This window comes from Stylophora pistillata, chromosome 7 (assembly GCF_964205215.1).
Source record: "Stylophora pistillata chromosome 7, jaStyPist1.2, whole genome shotgun sequence".
Lineage (NCBI taxonomy): Eukaryota > Metazoa > Cnidaria > Anthozoa > Scleractinia > Pocilloporidae > Stylophora > Stylophora pistillata.
The window spans coordinates 34446289-34464397 of NC_142525.1; the positions used below are offsets into that span (position 1 = coordinate 34446289).

Here is an 18109-nt window from a genome sequence, read left to right on the forward strand (position 1 = left end):
AAATCAGATTTTACTGCTTTTGCTGCTCCTATTCTTCTAAGATTAACTAGCCTTTTTGTTAATCCTTTAAAATGCATCTCACCAATGGAATGTGAATTGCCAACATCAAGGAATCCACCATTGTGTGCATTTTTCTTCACGAATTTAGTCTTTGTCATGCCACAAGAAGAGCAATTACAGAAAAACATTAATTGCAACCGACCATCTTTTGCAGTTTTATATCCAGACGGCTCAACACATTCTGTTTGCTTCTTCTCTATTACACAATCAGATTTCATATATAATTAGATCAGGGTGTTTCATCAAAATTCTTCTTCACATTCTTCTTTTCTTTGCCCAACGAAAGAAATTCAAATGGTTTAAGTTCATTGATCATCTTTTGGTCTATTATATTCTCTTTTGCTATCAGATTGCTGTGGTTCTTCGTAACAGGCGGATAAAGGATCATATGACTCCAATTCAATCGGAGCTACTGTGGTACATCATAATTCTGCTACGGGAAAATTTCGTGATTTTTCGAATTCCTTGTGGACGTTTAAGCATATTTATTCTTTGTTTTGGTATTCTAGCCGTTCTCAGTTCATGCGAGTTTCTTTCACTGTGATGTTTTAAAAAGATAAAAAGCCACAAGTAAATTTTAAATAGCCAAGTTAAGTTGTACAGCTGCATCTCGACACTTTGTTGTTCAATTCTAATGAAACCTTTAGTAAATATAAGTGTTGATGGTCTTTCTGCTAAAATTGGTTCGCATGGTAGTTGGCAGCTGAGTTTAAACTCCGAGTAAGACTTTCATTAAGGACGATTCTATTCTCCTCAGAAAATCCTAGGTCTAGTGAAGTCGAGTCCTTGAAAGCCTTCCTCGCTCGATAAAGTTGTTCTCTAACATTCCGGCTCGTAGATTTCACAATAATGGCAGGAGGAAAGATAGGCTTTCTCTGTTCGGTTTGACTTTTATCATTGAATGATTCCTTCAAAGCCTTTGACTGGTTTGTATTATTTAGGCCCTCAGCTTTTAAACTCTTCTTCTCAATAACTAGTGCTTTTCTTTCTTCTTCGTAGGCTGTCATTTTTGTTAGTAGTTGGTCATATTTAGAGTTCGCAGTGGCGATGGATACCTCCAACTCTTTAATCGATTTACACAGAGGCGCGAAGCCTCTCCAATAAATTCTCGAATTCCTCTCTCATTAGACCTTCCATAATGGTAAGTAACTAATACATGAAAACACGAGACACAAAATATGAAAAAGGAAAGAAAAAGAAAACAGCTTTGACAAGCTGAAATCACTGTAAATCAGCGGAGCTAATAATGACCGCCATGTTTCTCGCTGACCGCTGACCTATCAATATGCCAAACACAGATCGTCAGGCAAAGAACAGTTTAAAAATGCCTAAGTCTTCTATACAATGACCAGTTCTTGGACAGTTTGAAGGCACTGGATGACATTATCACTGATGTGTCCACTGTCGGAGAAATTTGAAAAGGAATAGCGACAGAAGTTCACATGAGTGTATCCTTGATTATTTCACCTTTCTCCTGCAATACATATTTCCAGAACTCTTCCAACCCTTAGGGTTCTTTTTGATTTAATTGTTTTTATGTTTATATTCATAGGCATCAAAGCCTACCATTCTTTTTCTTTCCGTCCTGGGGCTATCAAGTGTTGCAAATATAAATTCACCTTTTTTATACCACTGGTTCGATTTGCAAATTGTACTCAGTGTTGTTCGAGATCATTAATTACAATCATAATATGGTACTATCTCTGAAAAACAGATGGTTTGTCGAGTTTGAACTTGTTCTCATGATAGTCCACAAACTCTATGACCGGCTTATAACCATGAATCAGACCACATTTTTTAACAGAGCAAAAACTTCAGTCTATATTAATTTGCATAAACTTGCAGCATTCCTCTTTTTCAAGTATATATTACATTAACTTCCTATCTCAAAATGGGCATTCCACCTCTTGCATTTCAATCATTACCGCACGCACATTATAATCACAATTACTGATATTATTCATATATGTTAGTATAAAAGTGTTATTTTCATATAATCTATGTTTTTGAGTCAATATGACAGTAATTCCGAAATTATTAGCTTTGATAGCGATGATAATTGGGCATAGGGTAAAATATGGACTGGACTGGACTATTTTTTGGACGATTTTTTGGACCATTTTATAAGGGGGGAGGCACACCTTTAGTACTCAGGGAGGGGTGGGTAAAGAAACACTATTGTTTAACTCGGTATTTCGGTGTAGTGCGAAATTCTGTGATCTCGTCTCATGATAAGATCACTAACAAAAGAAAGATAGATAAATTCAGTAATAACATACTGTATACACAAAGGAAAACGTGAAGCAACTGATAGTGCACACTCAAGTCGACTCAAAAGGCACACGGATAACTCAGCAATGGAGGATCGTAAACGTAGTATTTTAAATATAAATTAAACTCCAGTGTTTACGTGGCAGTTTCGCTTTCGCATAACGGAAGTTCCGAGATCTCGTCTGATAACATCAATGACAAAAGGAAGAGAGATAAATCTGGTAATTACACACTGTATACACGTTTTTCGAGGTGTGCGTTTTCAAGGTGTGCGGTCTGCGGTCTGTGGTCTGCGTTTTCGAAGTCTGTGTTAACGTGACGCCTGAGAGAATATTGCTTTGGACGATTGTACCAAATATGATTTCATATAGTAAACGTACAAAAGTTAAAATTGCGATAGCGCTTGTGAATTCTATATTTGCAGCTAAAGTCAAGGGACAACGAACGGTAATTCTGTGATCCCGTCTGATAACGTCAATGACAAAAGAACAATAGATAAATCTGGTAATTACAAAAGGAAAACTGATGGTGCTAAAGTCCACTCAAAAGGCACACGTATGGGGCGCCAACCCAGTCAATATTCCCTCTGTATTTCTGTTACCCAGTTTACTTTTAACATGATCAACTCGACTTTTATATGGCCAACTCTGACGAAGGGCTAACGCTCGAAACGTCAGCCTTTGTAATCGTTACGGTGGCCGACTTTTTATATGGTCAACTTGACTTTTTACATGCTCAGCTTTTGACTTTTTGTATGGCCAACTCGACTTTTTATTTGGTCAACTTGACTTTTTACATGCTCAACTTTTGATTTTTTTCTATGGTCAACTCGACTTTTTATATGGTCAACTTGACTTTGTAATCTCCACAATGCATTGCGTTAGGACTCTAACAAAATGACCGACAATAACGAAGACTTGCAGCACATCACCTCGACGTGTGCCATAGCTAAGCAGGCCCTCGAAGCCATCGACAAATCGGAATAATGACATTCGAAATGTGGCAGCGTTCACGGCTACCAACATTGCTTCGACTTCCTCTGTTTCATCATCAAGCCCTTCGATTGCAGCAGAGCTCGCCCGTCGATTTCCAACTTGCAGCGCACGTGGGGTCACCGCAACTAGAAAACGAACTTCAGCGAGTGCTTTTATGAGTTAGTGATTGGGTGCAATGCATTATGAAACGATTCAAAAGATTACCACGTGACCATGTAAAAAGTCGAGTTGACCATAAAAAGAGTAAAAAGGTCACCATATAAAAAGTCGAGTTGACCATAGAAAAAGTCAAAAGTTGAGCACGTAAAAAGTCAAGTTGACCATATAAAAAGTCGAGTTAGCCATATAAAAAGTCCAGTTGACCATGTTAAAAGTAAACTGGGTCACAGAAATACAGAGGGAATATTGACTGGGTTGGCGCCTCATACACACGCATAACCTATGCCACACTGGTAACTCAACAGTGGAGGATCGTAAACACGATATTTTCAATAAGAATTAAAGTCCAGTGTTTATGTGGCAGCTTCGCTTTCGCATGGCTAAAAAATTAAAGAAACGCCGCGGCCCAGCGCAAAATGTTGATGTAGGAGAAGTCAGTCGAAAAACCGATTAAAATAATTATTACGATCGAGTAAAAGCTCCATTAACCAGTAGTGTTTACAATTACAACCACCTACCACCCCTCCCTGAGTAATAACACTCTTCCCCACCCCTCCCTCAGTACTTATCAACTGCACCCACCCCTCCCTTAGTACTAAAGGTGTACCTCTCCTCTTATAAAATGGTCCAAAAATTCATCCAAAAAATCGTCCAAAAAATAATCCAAACAAATCGTCCAAAAATTAGTCCAGTCCAGTCGATATTTTACCCTATGCCTGATAGTTGTGATGGCCAATCATGTTTAAATAGCTTGGAAGAATTTATCGATGACAGCCAAGAGAGCAGTTATGAGAGTGAAGACAGTGAATACAAATGTTCAGTTGAACCAAATGATTCAAAACACACATATAATCTAATAGGATCGAAACAAAACAATTAGACCAAATAATCATCCAACTACAAATTCCCAACCTTTCCATTTTCTCAAAAGTATGAATCTTTGAGCATTGAATAATTTGACAGTCACTAAAATCTGGTGATTATCAAACTAGACCCATTTCTTAGAATCTGAAACCTGTCCTGTCTCTCAGAATATGACCTTGACCGTGCAATTTGACCTTGTAATTTCACCTTGACTCGGACCTTCGAATATGAGCCAATATATAAAAAAGTGGGCAAAAATTGCCAATTGCTTCACTACTGACCCGAGCTCTGTCATTCTAAATCTTTACCATCCACCTAACACTCATGACACCCGAATCCAACTAGACATGGTGGTACTTACGATGCAATTTATACTTATGCTAAGTAAGGCAAGAAAAATTTCAGGGTGATATTGCTTTTTTATCATAAAATAAAAATTACTCTTATGGGTTAGACTGTTTCGTTTATTCTCCTACCCAAACAAACGCCTTCCGAACAAATTTGTCTCCTGCCATATTTCTTCGATTCAACGACCGCTGACAGTATCCACGCAAACAGCTTGGATAATAATAACGTCTTAACATATAGCTAGTATTCCTCGTGAAGAACTCTTAACGACACCAAACCTCTTTGACTAATGCTATCATCGCTTGTGCTGTAAAATACGGCCGCCATGACGTAACATGCATATGCTACCATAGTAGCGCAAATATTTGATTGTTTCATTCTTTTTGGCAGACGAGTGTCCAGGATGAGCTAAAGGTATCACTTGTTAGTGGCACTCAGAATATGCTCAGGAAGATCGTAATGTTTTTCGCATTGTATCACCAGAGAAATCCCCTATAGGATTTTATAAATATAATGCCTCAGGATAGGAGCGCTATCAAATTGGAAAACAGGTCGCGAAACTTGGAGTGAAAAACATATTTAGAGATAAGCCTGAGCTTTGATCATAGTTAGATACTTTATACGCTGGTAACATTGTGAAGAATTATGTAGCTGACTCGACAAAAAACTCGATCGCAGCTTATAACACAAAGGCACAACAAATCTGAGGTCACCGATTTAACAAATTTGACACATCATTTTCCTCTTCAATCAACAGGTTTTAAAGGTACTATTATCCCTTTTAATCATTTCCTGGCTTTAGCATCTCTGTTGGTAAAAGGAAAATTGTGATTATCATGGTTTGACCCCTATTGGCCTATTGGGAGCACTTGAACTTTCTTTTCCACATGAGCCCCCTTCGCTTCAAAATTAAAATTTGCAGACTTAATTAGGAAGTCAATCATTCTACCAGAGCTTTAGACTTTTCTTTTGAAATACAAATTTTACAACCCTTCTTGACCTTTACGTTTTTACCTTTATGTTTTTACCTTCTTTTAGTTTCCAGAACTTAACCATATTTTCAGCACTTGCCAACACGATGTCCAATATGTCAAATGAGCTGCGCACGATTGCAAGGTTACATGGTGTGTTTCTTGTGGGGTAGGTAGGCATCCAGAAAGTGTGACTGAGGGAACTTCCTGTGGCTTCTGATGCATTCAGGAGGTTTTCTCGGTAGTCTTCTATGCTATGAAGTCTATCCATCAGACTAACAACAGTTACAGGAACAATACCTTTTGAAGCAAATAAAAGTATTAAAATTTAAGTACCTCTTAAAATACCTGATGGAGGAGAAGATTAACGGACACGATTAACAAAAGCAAGTCTAAGGTGTAAAGCAAGCCTAAGGTATAAACCACAACAACTACTAGATTTCAGCGTAGTGTTTTAATCTAAGGCATTTGTTAAGGACATTAGCCAGAAGGCTCATTTTTTTGATTGATTATTGATTAGTTCACTTATTTCAGAATGATCTTAGATAGCCCCATAGTTACAATGCTTATCTGTTTTTCTGTATTTCTATTGGTTTTGTAATCGGACCTTTCAGCGTCACCACGCGCATATAAAAGGCAAGTTTAGCGTCCCTTTAATCAGTTCTTCGTAAGTTTTGAATAGCCTTGGTAAACTCTCGTCCTTTCGTTTTCTTAACCTCTGGCACAAGCGGGACCGATATGTGAGTACCTTTGTAACTTTGTTTTTTCCTTTCCAGTCTTTTCAATGTTGGGCGACGATATACAAACAAATATTGCAATGATCTGTATAGATTTAAGATTTAAAGGCCAAATTCGTGCCAATTTGCGAGTCAGTGAACGCCCATCATTTAGATAGAACAATGGGCTGTTTATCAGTCATCAAAACTCTTTTAATTTATTTCCAAACTTTTGTTCTGTTTTACTTGTATTGTTTATCTCGTTATAGACTTTAGAGCCTAGTATTTGACACGCGATTCTTTGATCATGTATTCCGCGGCTTTTCATTAGATTGATAGAACTTCGTTGTATTGTTGTTTCAGTTTACGATCGATCGTTCGATAGATTGATTGACTGTGAGAATAATCGTTATTTTCGTCATTGATTGTGGTTCGTGGTGGATTTCCTTTCAAGAATAAAGATTCGTGCAAACAGTCAACTTTGGTTTGTCATTTCGATCTGTAAAATAGTCCCAAACACCTAGTTAACCGCGTTTGGAGCGACACGCCCTTGAACTTGAGAATTTAGATTTTGGTCGCCGTAAACGCTAGAGCATTTATTGTGTTTAGTTATCCCGTAGAGGTGGCTTTGCTTCCTTAAAACTCACCTCCACTACCAAAAAAGGACAATAAAAATAAGAAAAGAGTAGAATGGAATGGACGCAGATCTAAAATAATCAAAATTTGTACGATACCGTTTTTTCGCAGGACACCTCTGAATGGCTCTAAATGGTCCTTCATTGCCCCGTCTTTCAATCTAGGGTCGTTTGCGTATAGAACAAAGATCACTCCATGCATTCTCTGTCCAAATGTAGGGGACTGATGAAACTTTTGTCTATTCGGGTTTGATTGTTGGAGATAAATGATATCGCTCGGCTGCAGTTTTCCATTCAAGATATTCTCAAATGCGACTAACTCTGTGGAGTGATAATCGAAGAAACCCCTGGTGTCTGTCAAATGGAAGAACATCTCAGGCAGGTAATCCTCGAGCATAACTGTCTCTTCCTTTCCAGTGTTACCTTCTGTGGCAGTTCCCTTTTCTGTCTCCCTAATTGCTCGTTCACATGTATTGATAAACCAACTCTTCCCAGAACCCGAGGGGCCAAACACACCGATCCTTAGTTGGATTACATCATCGATATTTAATCCAGAGAAATTATCAAGCCCTATCTTGTCGCCAAATTTGTAATCGAACAACTGATCCCGACGTCGGCAAAGTTCGGCCTGCAGCTTCAAACCTTTCCACGCTTCTTCCTCCCTTCTCTCCTCTTCCTCATCTAATTTCCTTTCCCATTCTTGCTTGATTTGCTTTTTTGTTTTCGTCTCTTTACTTGAACCATTCTGAAAATAATTATTTGTTGAGTCTCTTATCTCAAAGATTAAGAATTGTTGCTCTTCGTGTGAAATTTAATCAACGATTTGAACCAGAAAGTCTTAAATTCTGCCAATAAATTGAAGCTATCTTATTAAGTGTTCCCAAAAGGGTTCAATACAGAGAAAGATGAATCAGATATAAACAAAGTCATCCAAAATTTTAGAAAAAGTCCAGCAGGTGTCTTCGCACTGTTACGCCGGTACCTTGCCAAATATCAATGACACATCATCGCTTTGACAATTTACTGAGCTGTTTTTATAAGTCCTCCTTTACTTTTTGACTAAAAAATTTAGACTTTTTTTTTTGTTATATTGACGTAACTTAAGAGGCACAATATTAGTTAATCTAGACGTGCCCGTCTCCTCTCCTTCCTATATACATTGTGACTTAATTAAGTGGTTTAATTTTGTATTGTAAATTTTCTTCCCTTGGAAATTTTATGCTTTTTTACTTTACTTTTTCACCTTCTATCAACTCTGAACTTTCCGTGTATAAATAAAGTGATCTATCTATCTATCTATCTATCTATCTATCTATCTATCTATCTGTATTATCATCTGCTAAGGTTTGGAGAAATAAATACAAATAAAAAATAGATGAAAGCAGTTGTCATTACTGATGACGCAACGCGCTTCTCTCCAAGGAGGGAGCGAGGGCGTTGTGTAACAAGATCCAACAACGGCTGCGAAGGAGAATGGATCGATGCAATTTATTTTGCCTATAAGTACTCAGACAACAGAGACAATAGACAACAATATACCTGCGTACCTGAGTTTATTTCACACAAATTTGATTGTTGTTTTCTCCCTCTCCTAACAGTTGAGGTAAACTAGGCGATGTTTTCGTTCTTTTGAAAGTTATATATATCTTATTAACCAAGCGCGAGGGCCGTACTGGGAGAATATCGGCCCGAGGTCTTGACAGTACGGACCTCGCTGCGCTCGGTCCGTACAAAAAAGACCGAGGGCCGATATTCTTCCAGTACGGTCCCGAGCAAGTTTGATTAATAAGAGATTTATTATACGACTGAAGTTCAAAGGGACACAAGTGCGGTATCATTCGGGACTATTCGGGACAGTGCCCGGTCCAATACTGAGAGAATATTGACCGGCAATAGAGCATTTTGATTGGTTGATTTTAGTTATTGGCCCTCTGACTGCCCGAGTCTTGTAATAAGCGGCTTTATTGACAAAAATGAAGACATCACTTACACAAAGTGTTCCATTGCAACCCACCCATCCAACAAAAATAGCTCTTGCATGCGTAGCATACCCATGTTTATAAGAGTAGCCCTGCTAGCATGATCAGCATAGTTTTAGATTTTTTAACTTAACCTGAGTCATGACCTGCTTGATCTCCAATATTTATTATTTCTAATTTCGGGGTCATGGTTTAGTCTATTTTCAATTTTGCTCTATGTTTTGGGGGAAGAAAGCTACAGCAATACTAAGTCGTTCGTCGTTTTTAAGAATGGGCAAACCGGAAGTAAATACTGGGTCGGTCCCGGTTCCCGCATTCACAGGCAACGAAATGTCAGAACATATTAAATGTATATTGCGTTTTATTAGAGCAAGAGTGTAACTCAAAATTTAGATGACGGATCATGCTTTATTAAAAGTTTGACTTGTTTTGTGTTTCGTATTTGAAAAGCATACTTCACAAAAAAGTAGAATCATTTCCAAAAAGCGAACATAATTTTCAGGATAATTGTCATAGCCTAAGACAGAGAGTTTGCCAACAGCCGCAAAACACTCGAAGAGAAAGCCCCCTTCCTTTGTGAAGAGGGCGAGGACAAACGTCCCCATGCATCAAAGGCACTAACCACCGAAAATGAAGAAGGTACTCCTTGACAACACTAGCTGAAGTCCCTGATATCGACGATGCGGGGTTTTTTTATGCAACATTTTGGATTACGAGGCTGCCAGGAACACCGCGACATGTCTTTGGAAGATTTTTACATCCTGGTACAGTGTATGACGCCAGTCATACTATGAGGTTTTGGTATGGAACGAAAATTCACTCTCTCATTCACTCATTCCATTTCTTGATCTGTGAGACAATTAACTTACGCATTAAAACTTGGATGAAATGCGCTATTCCCGTAGCCACCCTCTCCCAAATAGTTTTGCTTCGGTCCCCAAAGTCATGCTATTCTCTTCGGTTCAAATACCTAGGGGGTGGAACAGAGCAGTAGCGGATCTAGACCTTGAGCTGAGGGGAGGGGCGGTTTTTTGTTTGTGTACACCTGCCGACTTTTCTTCCTTCTGCGATTTGTTTATTTACCCTAAATAAGGAGGGCCGGGCCTCTCGGGCCCCTCCCCTAGATCCGCCATTTAATCCTAGAAATGTTAGCCTTTGTACCTTGAGTTATCAACATAATTCAAAATGGCGTCTGTCGTCGGGCCGTAGGCTAAAATGATCTTGCTTGTTCCTTCTTTTCGCTTCATCCTTGACCAAAAAACACTCTATTAGACCTCACAAACGAACAGAAAAGATCTAGATAAATAATCAGCTTGAAAGCCAGAAGATAGCTGCAAAGTCTCAAAAATGACATGGAAATTTCTCGTCGGACCGTACACTAAAATAATCAAGGTAGTTTTTCCCTTCTTTTGGCTTCATTCATGATCATAATACACAACCGGAAAGAAACGGGCTTTCAAGTCTTAAAATCCCAACGGTTGATATGGAAATATTCCGTTACACCCCGAACGCGATCATTGTGGCTTCTGCCTCCTATGGGATGCGAAGCCAAATACTTCGTCGAAATAATTGATGGTAGGTAACAATAGAATGCCGAAATTGACCCGATTTTGACCCGAAGTCTCTTATCGTTGATTGTAACCATCATTCTGAATTTCTCCCTGACGGCTTTCGAACAAAGTTATAAAGTGAGACCGAAAGGCCGGAAACTTTAACCGGTCCCGAACAACAACCGTCGCCACTCGAAGGACGATAAATTCCACAAAAGTCGACCGACCTCCCTCAAATTTCCACGCGTGAGAGTGCTTAGCTATTACCTACCCGTTCCAGCGGCAAAGTTTCCTAATTCCGCTGTATCGATCTGAGAGCCACTCCGTTTTACCAGCCATTCTTGCTAAATCGCTTTGTAGGTACGCGTACTCCTTTTGCACTTCCTACGGGATTCAAATATCAAAGCGCATCTGACCAAATAAAAGACTCTCCAGGGGATCATTAGGAAGGTTGTGAGGTTTGCCCTATTGTCAAACCACACCGTCTGGGGATCGGGGAGTCGTGCGTGTAATTCGACCCGATGCGCTTTGATATTTGAATCCCGCAGTAAGGGCAAAAGGATTACGCGGAATTTGCAAACTTTTGCTGCTGGAACGAGTAGGCAAAAGTTAAACGCTCTCATGGGTGGAAATTTTTAGGAGATTGGTCGACTTTTGTCGAATATATGGGCCTTGGAGTGGCGACGGTTGAGGTTTCCATCCTTGAGTTTCTTTTGTACACAGTTGACCGATAGCACCACACACGTTACAAAAGAAAGTCGCCAAAACAGCGTTAAAACGACCGTTGGCAACAAAACGGCTACGGAAAAAGGTAAGGAGACTTTGCACGTTTTATTCCCCGCTTTTATTTTCCTTCTAAATTTCTTCTTGATTTTTTTTTTTTTTTTTTTTTAATTTTTCCTTTATTTAAGTTATTTCCGTTAAGGAAAATTAGACCCCAAACTCACACACAGTACGCTTGGGCCGCCTGTGTTTGAACGAATCTTTATTCTTGAAAAGCAATCGACCACGAACCACAATCAACGATGAAAATCACGATCAAGGTGTCTTGATCTCTGTCAGGAGTGAACTCCCTAACGACCTTTGCCGGGAGAGACTATTTTAACTCAACTCTGTTTACATGGCAGTCTAGTTTTTGTAAACGCCAAGTTTTCATAATCAAGAGTGATTCTGATTGAGCAGTGTACTTTTACTGATTATTAAAAAACAAATTTTCTTCAAAATAATATTGCGTGGTATAAGTCAATCTTCACACGTTCAAAGTTTACAGTTGAATTACCTTCGAATGAAGGTCTCTTAAAACTTTCAATTTGACAAACGTCATTATCTGTTTCAACCAATCATTTGATTCAAATTCAAACAAAATTACATCGAGAAACGTTAAGTTTCACTTGTTTTAATTTTTTGACTACCTTTCTTCAGGTGCATTGTCAATATTAAGTACTCGCATTGTGTTGTCGCAAAATTACCTCAAAAAGAGGCTAGGTTAAAAATAGCTAAGCTATTCGGGCACATACGCTAATTTTCTTTTCATGTTTTGGAGTCTGTAACATCTGTTAAATACACAAGCCACCAATTAAATTCATCTATGCTAACCAACGAAATTAGATAAAACCTGTATAAAAGAACCTATAAAAAGAATTACCGTTCCAACGCAAAGGAGACCACAATGCCTCCCTACGGTCTCCCTCTTTAATAACCAGATGTAAGATGACTAAAGTTTAATCTGCGACTTTTATAGATTATTGTCTATGATTTTTCCTAAGTCTCTCTAATCCTAAATTTGCATTTGTTAACAAAATCCCAATACAGTGATTGTCATTAAAAGTAACAATAGTCAGAGGTACGCTCCTTTTCAACGTCGTTTCTTTCCGAAATCTTCAAACCGAAACACTTTATTTGCCTGGAGGTGAAATGGCCACTTAGAGCGTTAATTTTTAAAATTTTACACCGCAGTGACTCGTTCTTTGTTATGCAGACAGTTAAAAGGGAAAATAAAGCCATGTGCAAATAGGAGTTGCAGATCGCCCCATTTAAAAGACTTGAGAGCTGAAACTTACATGTATGAAGACATAAGTCACATACGGAGAAAACATGTAGATATACAAATCTTCAACCCCAGCGCAATTTACATTTTCTCGTACAGATCTTTTAGTGTTTTCTTATGACAGTCGAACTACATGGTTAATTACCGTTTCATGACTTGTCGAAAGGTCCTTTTTTTCAACATAGTTAGACGGAATAGATCCTGTAACGCCTCTTGAGTTTCTCGCAAGAGACCAACCATCCTGAAAATAAAATGAAAAATAGAGGCAAACAATTTTGAATAAACGAAATACAAATTGATATCAACGTGCTTGAGTGTTCCAGTGCTAAGGTATCTAAATCAGCCAAGTTTCGAGCATTCCAACACTTTCCTCCCTCCCTAGTGGACTCCCATTCTTCTCTCACGGTAGTCATCAATTTCAGCCCTAATTAAGGTCAACAGAATAACTAAAACTCCCTCTGTTGGAAGTTATTATTCTATAATTAGGTCTTGAAAACGGCGAAATGAAAACCACCTAAGGGTAAAATTGCTTGCGTAAGTTTACAATCTCTCGAATCATAAGACTGGCATAAAAAATGATCAGATAAATCTAATTAATTCCAGAGAATAAAGAACAAACAAAACCGACTTATCAACAAGACTGCTTCAAGACTTATAAGTTCAAAGAATCCGAGAACTAGCAAAGACAGTTAAATAAGGAAACTCATCGCGAGTCTTAAAACCTAAATACCGTTAATTGGACTCCACATTAAAATATTGACTAAAACCTCAACGCCTATCATCATCATCACACGACGAGCTTTGGCCTCGGTAAAAATTCGCAGCATGAATACTAAAGAGAAGTTATCATTTCTGTCATCAACGTAGAGAATCAATTAACACTTGCAGTCGGTAGGTGTCTATGCGGTTAATCAAAACTGGGCATGCCATGAAGATAAACCAACAGCTTACGAAGAATTATACGAGCCCTTGAATTATGTAGTACCTTAAGAAAAAGATTTGAGGCGATGAAGAATGCCGAAAAAAAAGAAACAAATGCGTGTAGCCTCCTCAGCTGTAATTTACAATTCGTGGCAAAACATTGCTACATTTTCAAAAATACTCTTGCATTTCTTGGTATCTTGTAACTTTGCCTCATGATAAATGAGGAGTTACTGAAATATAAATTCTCAGCTATCCATGTCCGTTGTATTTGTGAACAATAACGCGCGCGTTAGCGTCTGGAATCCAGATCACTTGTTTCGTTCGCATGTGCAATGCATCATAACGTCAGGTATTGTACTTGTGCGGTACGGACAGCTCGGCAAGGAACCTTCCGTCCATTGTGATTGTTATTTTATAAGTTAAAGGTTTACCTATCAATTAACAATTCACAATGAATCTTGGCTCGGAATCACTTAGCGCAATCTCATCATGGAGGCCGAACTCTTCGATCGACGGATCGGCTGAACTTTCAAGAGTTACAGGATCCAATCTCGGCCCGAAAAAGCTCTAATGTGTGCTAACGAAAAATTAATGTGGAATCGGGCTGAATGCTTCTGCAAAGAACGAAATGTTTTTTCGATTCTAACATGAAATACGCAGTGTCACGCCAGCGGTCTCAAGCCCGACAACAAGGCTGTTCGATCAACACCAGGCAACCAAACAACTTGTATGTTGTATCTTCATTTGGTCTCTGTGCCGCACTACTTAAACAGCGAGAATTTACAGCAGATGTATTTGTGAGTTCTCAACTAAATTATTATTCTTGTTGTTGATACGGTAAATCAAATCTCTTTTTACTGTAAACTACCGGACAGATTTGGCGGGAAATGCTTACAGTCGAATGATCACGGTGAATTCATTCAAGAATAGCCGAGCTTGATACCAAGATTTGGGAATTGGTAAAGAATAATGGTTATATAAGTTAATTTCTGTCTTGCTACCCTCCCTTGGCAGCTTTTTCTCCGCCTCCTTTTTTAAATGAGTGTCGCATCAACCGCAGTGTCATTGAAAAAGTATTGAATGGTCCTCCAGGTTTGAGTATTGTATACATGTGCCTGACGGTTATTTTAAATTCATCTATACCCTTCTGGGTAGTGTATACCTGAGGGTTACTTTTAATCTCCTCTTTACCCTCTTGGGTAGTGTATACCTGAGGGTTAATTTTAATCTTTTCTATACCCTTTTGGGTAGTGCATACCTGAGGGTTACTTTTAATTTTTTCTATACCCTCTTGGGTAGTGTATACCTGAGGGTTACTTTTAATCTCCTCTATACCCTCTTCGGTAGTGTATACCTGAGGGTTACTTTTAATCTCCTCTATACCCTCTTGGGTAGTGTATACCTGAGGGTTACTTTAATCTTTTCTCTACCTTCTTGGGTAGTGCATACCTGAGGGTTATTTTTAATATTTTCTATACCCTCTTGGGTAGTGCATACCTGAGGGTTACTTTTGATATTTTCTATACCCTCTTAGGTAGTGTATACCTGAGGGTTACTTGTAATCTTTTCTTTACCCTCTTGGGTAGTGTATACCTGAGGGTTACTTTTAATCTCCCCTATACCCTCTTGGGTAGTGTATACCTGAGGGTTACTTTTAATCTTTTTTATACCCTCTTGAGTAGTGTATACCTGAGAGTCAATTTTAATCTCCTCTATACCCTCTTGGGTAGTGTATGGAAGGCAAGTATTTTCGTGAAACACTGACCAGGAAATTTACTCATTATAAATTGATGCTGGCTATCTATAAATTAAGGAATGGGGAATGAGGAATTGGGAATGGGAGATGGGAAATCTTTAAAATGAGGAATCTTTAAAACAAAGAATCTCTAAAACCGGGAAACTTAAAAACAGGCAATCTTAAAAGCGGGAAACTTTAAAAAGGGAAATCTCAAAAGTGGGAAACTTTAAAACGGGCAATCTTATATGCGGGAAATATCTAAACGGGCAATCCTTTAAAGTGGGAATCTTTGAAATGAAGAATCTTTAAAAGCGGGAATCTTCAAAACGGATAAACTTTAAAAGCGAAAATCTTAAAAATGAAGGATCTTTAAAAGCGGTAATCTTTAAAAGTGGTAATCTTTAAAAGCGGGAATCTTCAAAACGGGCAATCTTTAAGAGCGGAAATCTTTAAAATGGGGAATCTTTAAAAGCGGGAATCTTTAAAAGTTTTTTTTTTGGTGGATGGCAATGGCACTCGATTATTATCTTTTTTTAGCTGAAATGGTAGGGAGTCATCAGCCCTATTATCAATTATGATTGAATACTCTGATCTACGTCGTTTTCCGGAACCATCCGGATAATTCGGGGTTCACAATAACAGCTGGCTTCCGGCAAAATTCTAGGCGGGAAAATTTATATTGTGTAACTAAGATCAACGTTAAAATTATAAAGGGGAATTAAGCTCTTAATCTCCTAGCTAATCATTAAATATACCAAGGGAGCTGATGACTTATTCAACTTCACAGAACAAAACCCCATACTTTTTCCCCAGTTCCCTACAAATGTGAAATGTGAACATTGTCAACAGAGGATTCCTTACTTTATATGGATCTCTCGTTGGTTCTTGAAGTAATGGTAACTGTGGAGACAATTAAGCCAAAGTCAAATGGGTAAAAATATTAAACACGAGTACACAGAACAGTTTACGGCATTAATCAGTGTGATGGCTCTATATTTTGATTAATCGGTTTTTACTAAAACAACTATTCACCTCAGCGTCGGTAGCTAGTGTTGGATATTTACCGGGCCGCTTCACAGCTCGTTTAACATTCAACACTATCCACCTCCACTTTAGTGAATATTAATTAAATACCAAGAGAGATTTCTATCGTTATCATTAACGACCAACTACCTTAAAGCAACACAAATCAGGTGTATATTTTATCCCTATTGACACGGGTCTTGTCAAAGTTTGGGCCGTGTGTTTTAATAAGCGCTTTCGAATATGCAATAATAAATTGGCCGATTCGCGTTAAATTTTGAGTTAGTACTAGGCCAGTCATTAACTTGTTTCACTTTTCAGATCAGAACCTCACTTCTTCACATGAAAACTGCAAACGTGTCACAGATGTAAAACGCGCGAACACTCAGAAGATTACTTAGAAAGTCATCGGGATCCTAATAAGGTTCATCAAGTATCTGCGGAGACAATTAAGCCCCGAGTAAAAAAAAACAGTTAACCGCATTAATCAGAGCGATCTAAGTAAACATTTTTCTAGCATTTTAAGTCGTTCCTAATACCAGGTAAAAACAGAATATCAAGTCACTCTTGAAATGCATCCAGATGTTGGACAAATCATATCGTTAGATTAACTCTGACAAGTAGATATATACAGACATTTTACTATTCAACAAGAATACCTCCTTTTGGTCACTTTTTCTTACAATTTTAGGTAACCTAACCACTTACTTACCATTGCAGCATTTTTTCCTGGGGCAGCGTTACTTTCTGGTGCAGCATTTTTTTCTGGTCCAGCATTTTGCTTTACCGCAAACAGCTGAAAAAGCAGAATAAAAAATTCCTATCCAATTCGAGTGTCTAGCCAACTCACTCAGTTACCTCGCATCCAAAAATGAGACATATTTAGTGGCCGCTGAAACAATCACACAAACGAAGCAGCACTTGTTACCCTGCACGCTCCTTACGGTTGTTATCTTCAGTTGAAGTGCAGATAGCGTTGAAGTAAATTTCTCGCTCATCCGCTTCCCAGCTAATATCAATCACATACTTAATGTTTTTTACATGATTGAAATAAACTTTTACTTCTCATCCATATCCATTCATGATCAAAATGATCGCTTGAAATTTTGATTTATTGGTAGGCGGTGGCTGATTTGATCTTCAACTAGTTTTACTTCTCAGATCAGAACCCCATACCTTAGCCTCAGTTCTTCACATGAAAATTGCAAACGGGTCACGCAGATGTAAAACGCGCGAAATGTGAACAGAAGATTACTTACACCATCATCAGAATTCTCCGCTGAGTCATCTGATATCTGTAGAGACAATTAAGCAAATGTCAAATCTGTAAAAATGTTAAACACGAGTAGGCAGTACAGTTTGCTGCATTAATACAAGTGATGGCTTGACATTTATGATTTATTGGAAGGCGGTGGCTGATTTGATTTTCATCTAGTTTTACTTTTCAAATAAGAACACCATACCTTTGCCTCAGTTCTCACATGAAAATTGCAAATGGGTCACAAAGATGTAAAACGCGCGAAATGTGAACAGAAGATCACTTGCATATCCACAAGGAGCCACTGAGTTGTCTAGTATCGGTGGAGGCTGTGGTGGTACCGCTGACAATAGCCACTGCGGCAGCGGTTGATAATTTGATCGTCATGATTGAATTGAACGTTAAAATCTGAATTTTATATTAAGCTCTTAACATTACAGGTAATCAATAGTTGCTTTGTGGTATATACCAAACCAGCGAATAACGTTGAAGGCACGCTCTGATTGGCTACTCAAACTGTCTTGTCTTTATTGGCGAAAATGGACAAATCTATATCATCGACTTAAGTACA

General features: G+C 38.4%; 1 protein-coding gene across 1 annotated transcript in view; it reads right to left on the minus strand.

Moving 5' to 3' along the window:
• Positions 1 to 18109, minus strand: part of LOC111338652 (uncharacterized) — a 51995-nt gene that overhangs the window by 19862 nt on the left and 14024 nt on the right. Inside the window, exons 14-19 of the mRNA XM_088726244.1 lie at positions 17540 to 17575; positions 16993 to 17076; positions 16119 to 16157; positions 12741 to 12836; positions 7119 to 7764; positions 5726 to 5968 (exon numbers count right to left, since the gene is read on the minus strand). Coding sequence (XP_088582370.1) covers positions 5726 to 5968; positions 7119 to 7764; positions 12741 to 12836; positions 16119 to 16157; positions 16993 to 17076; positions 17540 to 17575 — 1144 coding nt within the window. The remainder of the gene's footprint in view (positions 1 to 5725; positions 5969 to 7118; positions 7765 to 12740; positions 12837 to 16118; positions 16158 to 16992; positions 17077 to 17539; positions 17576 to 18109) is intronic.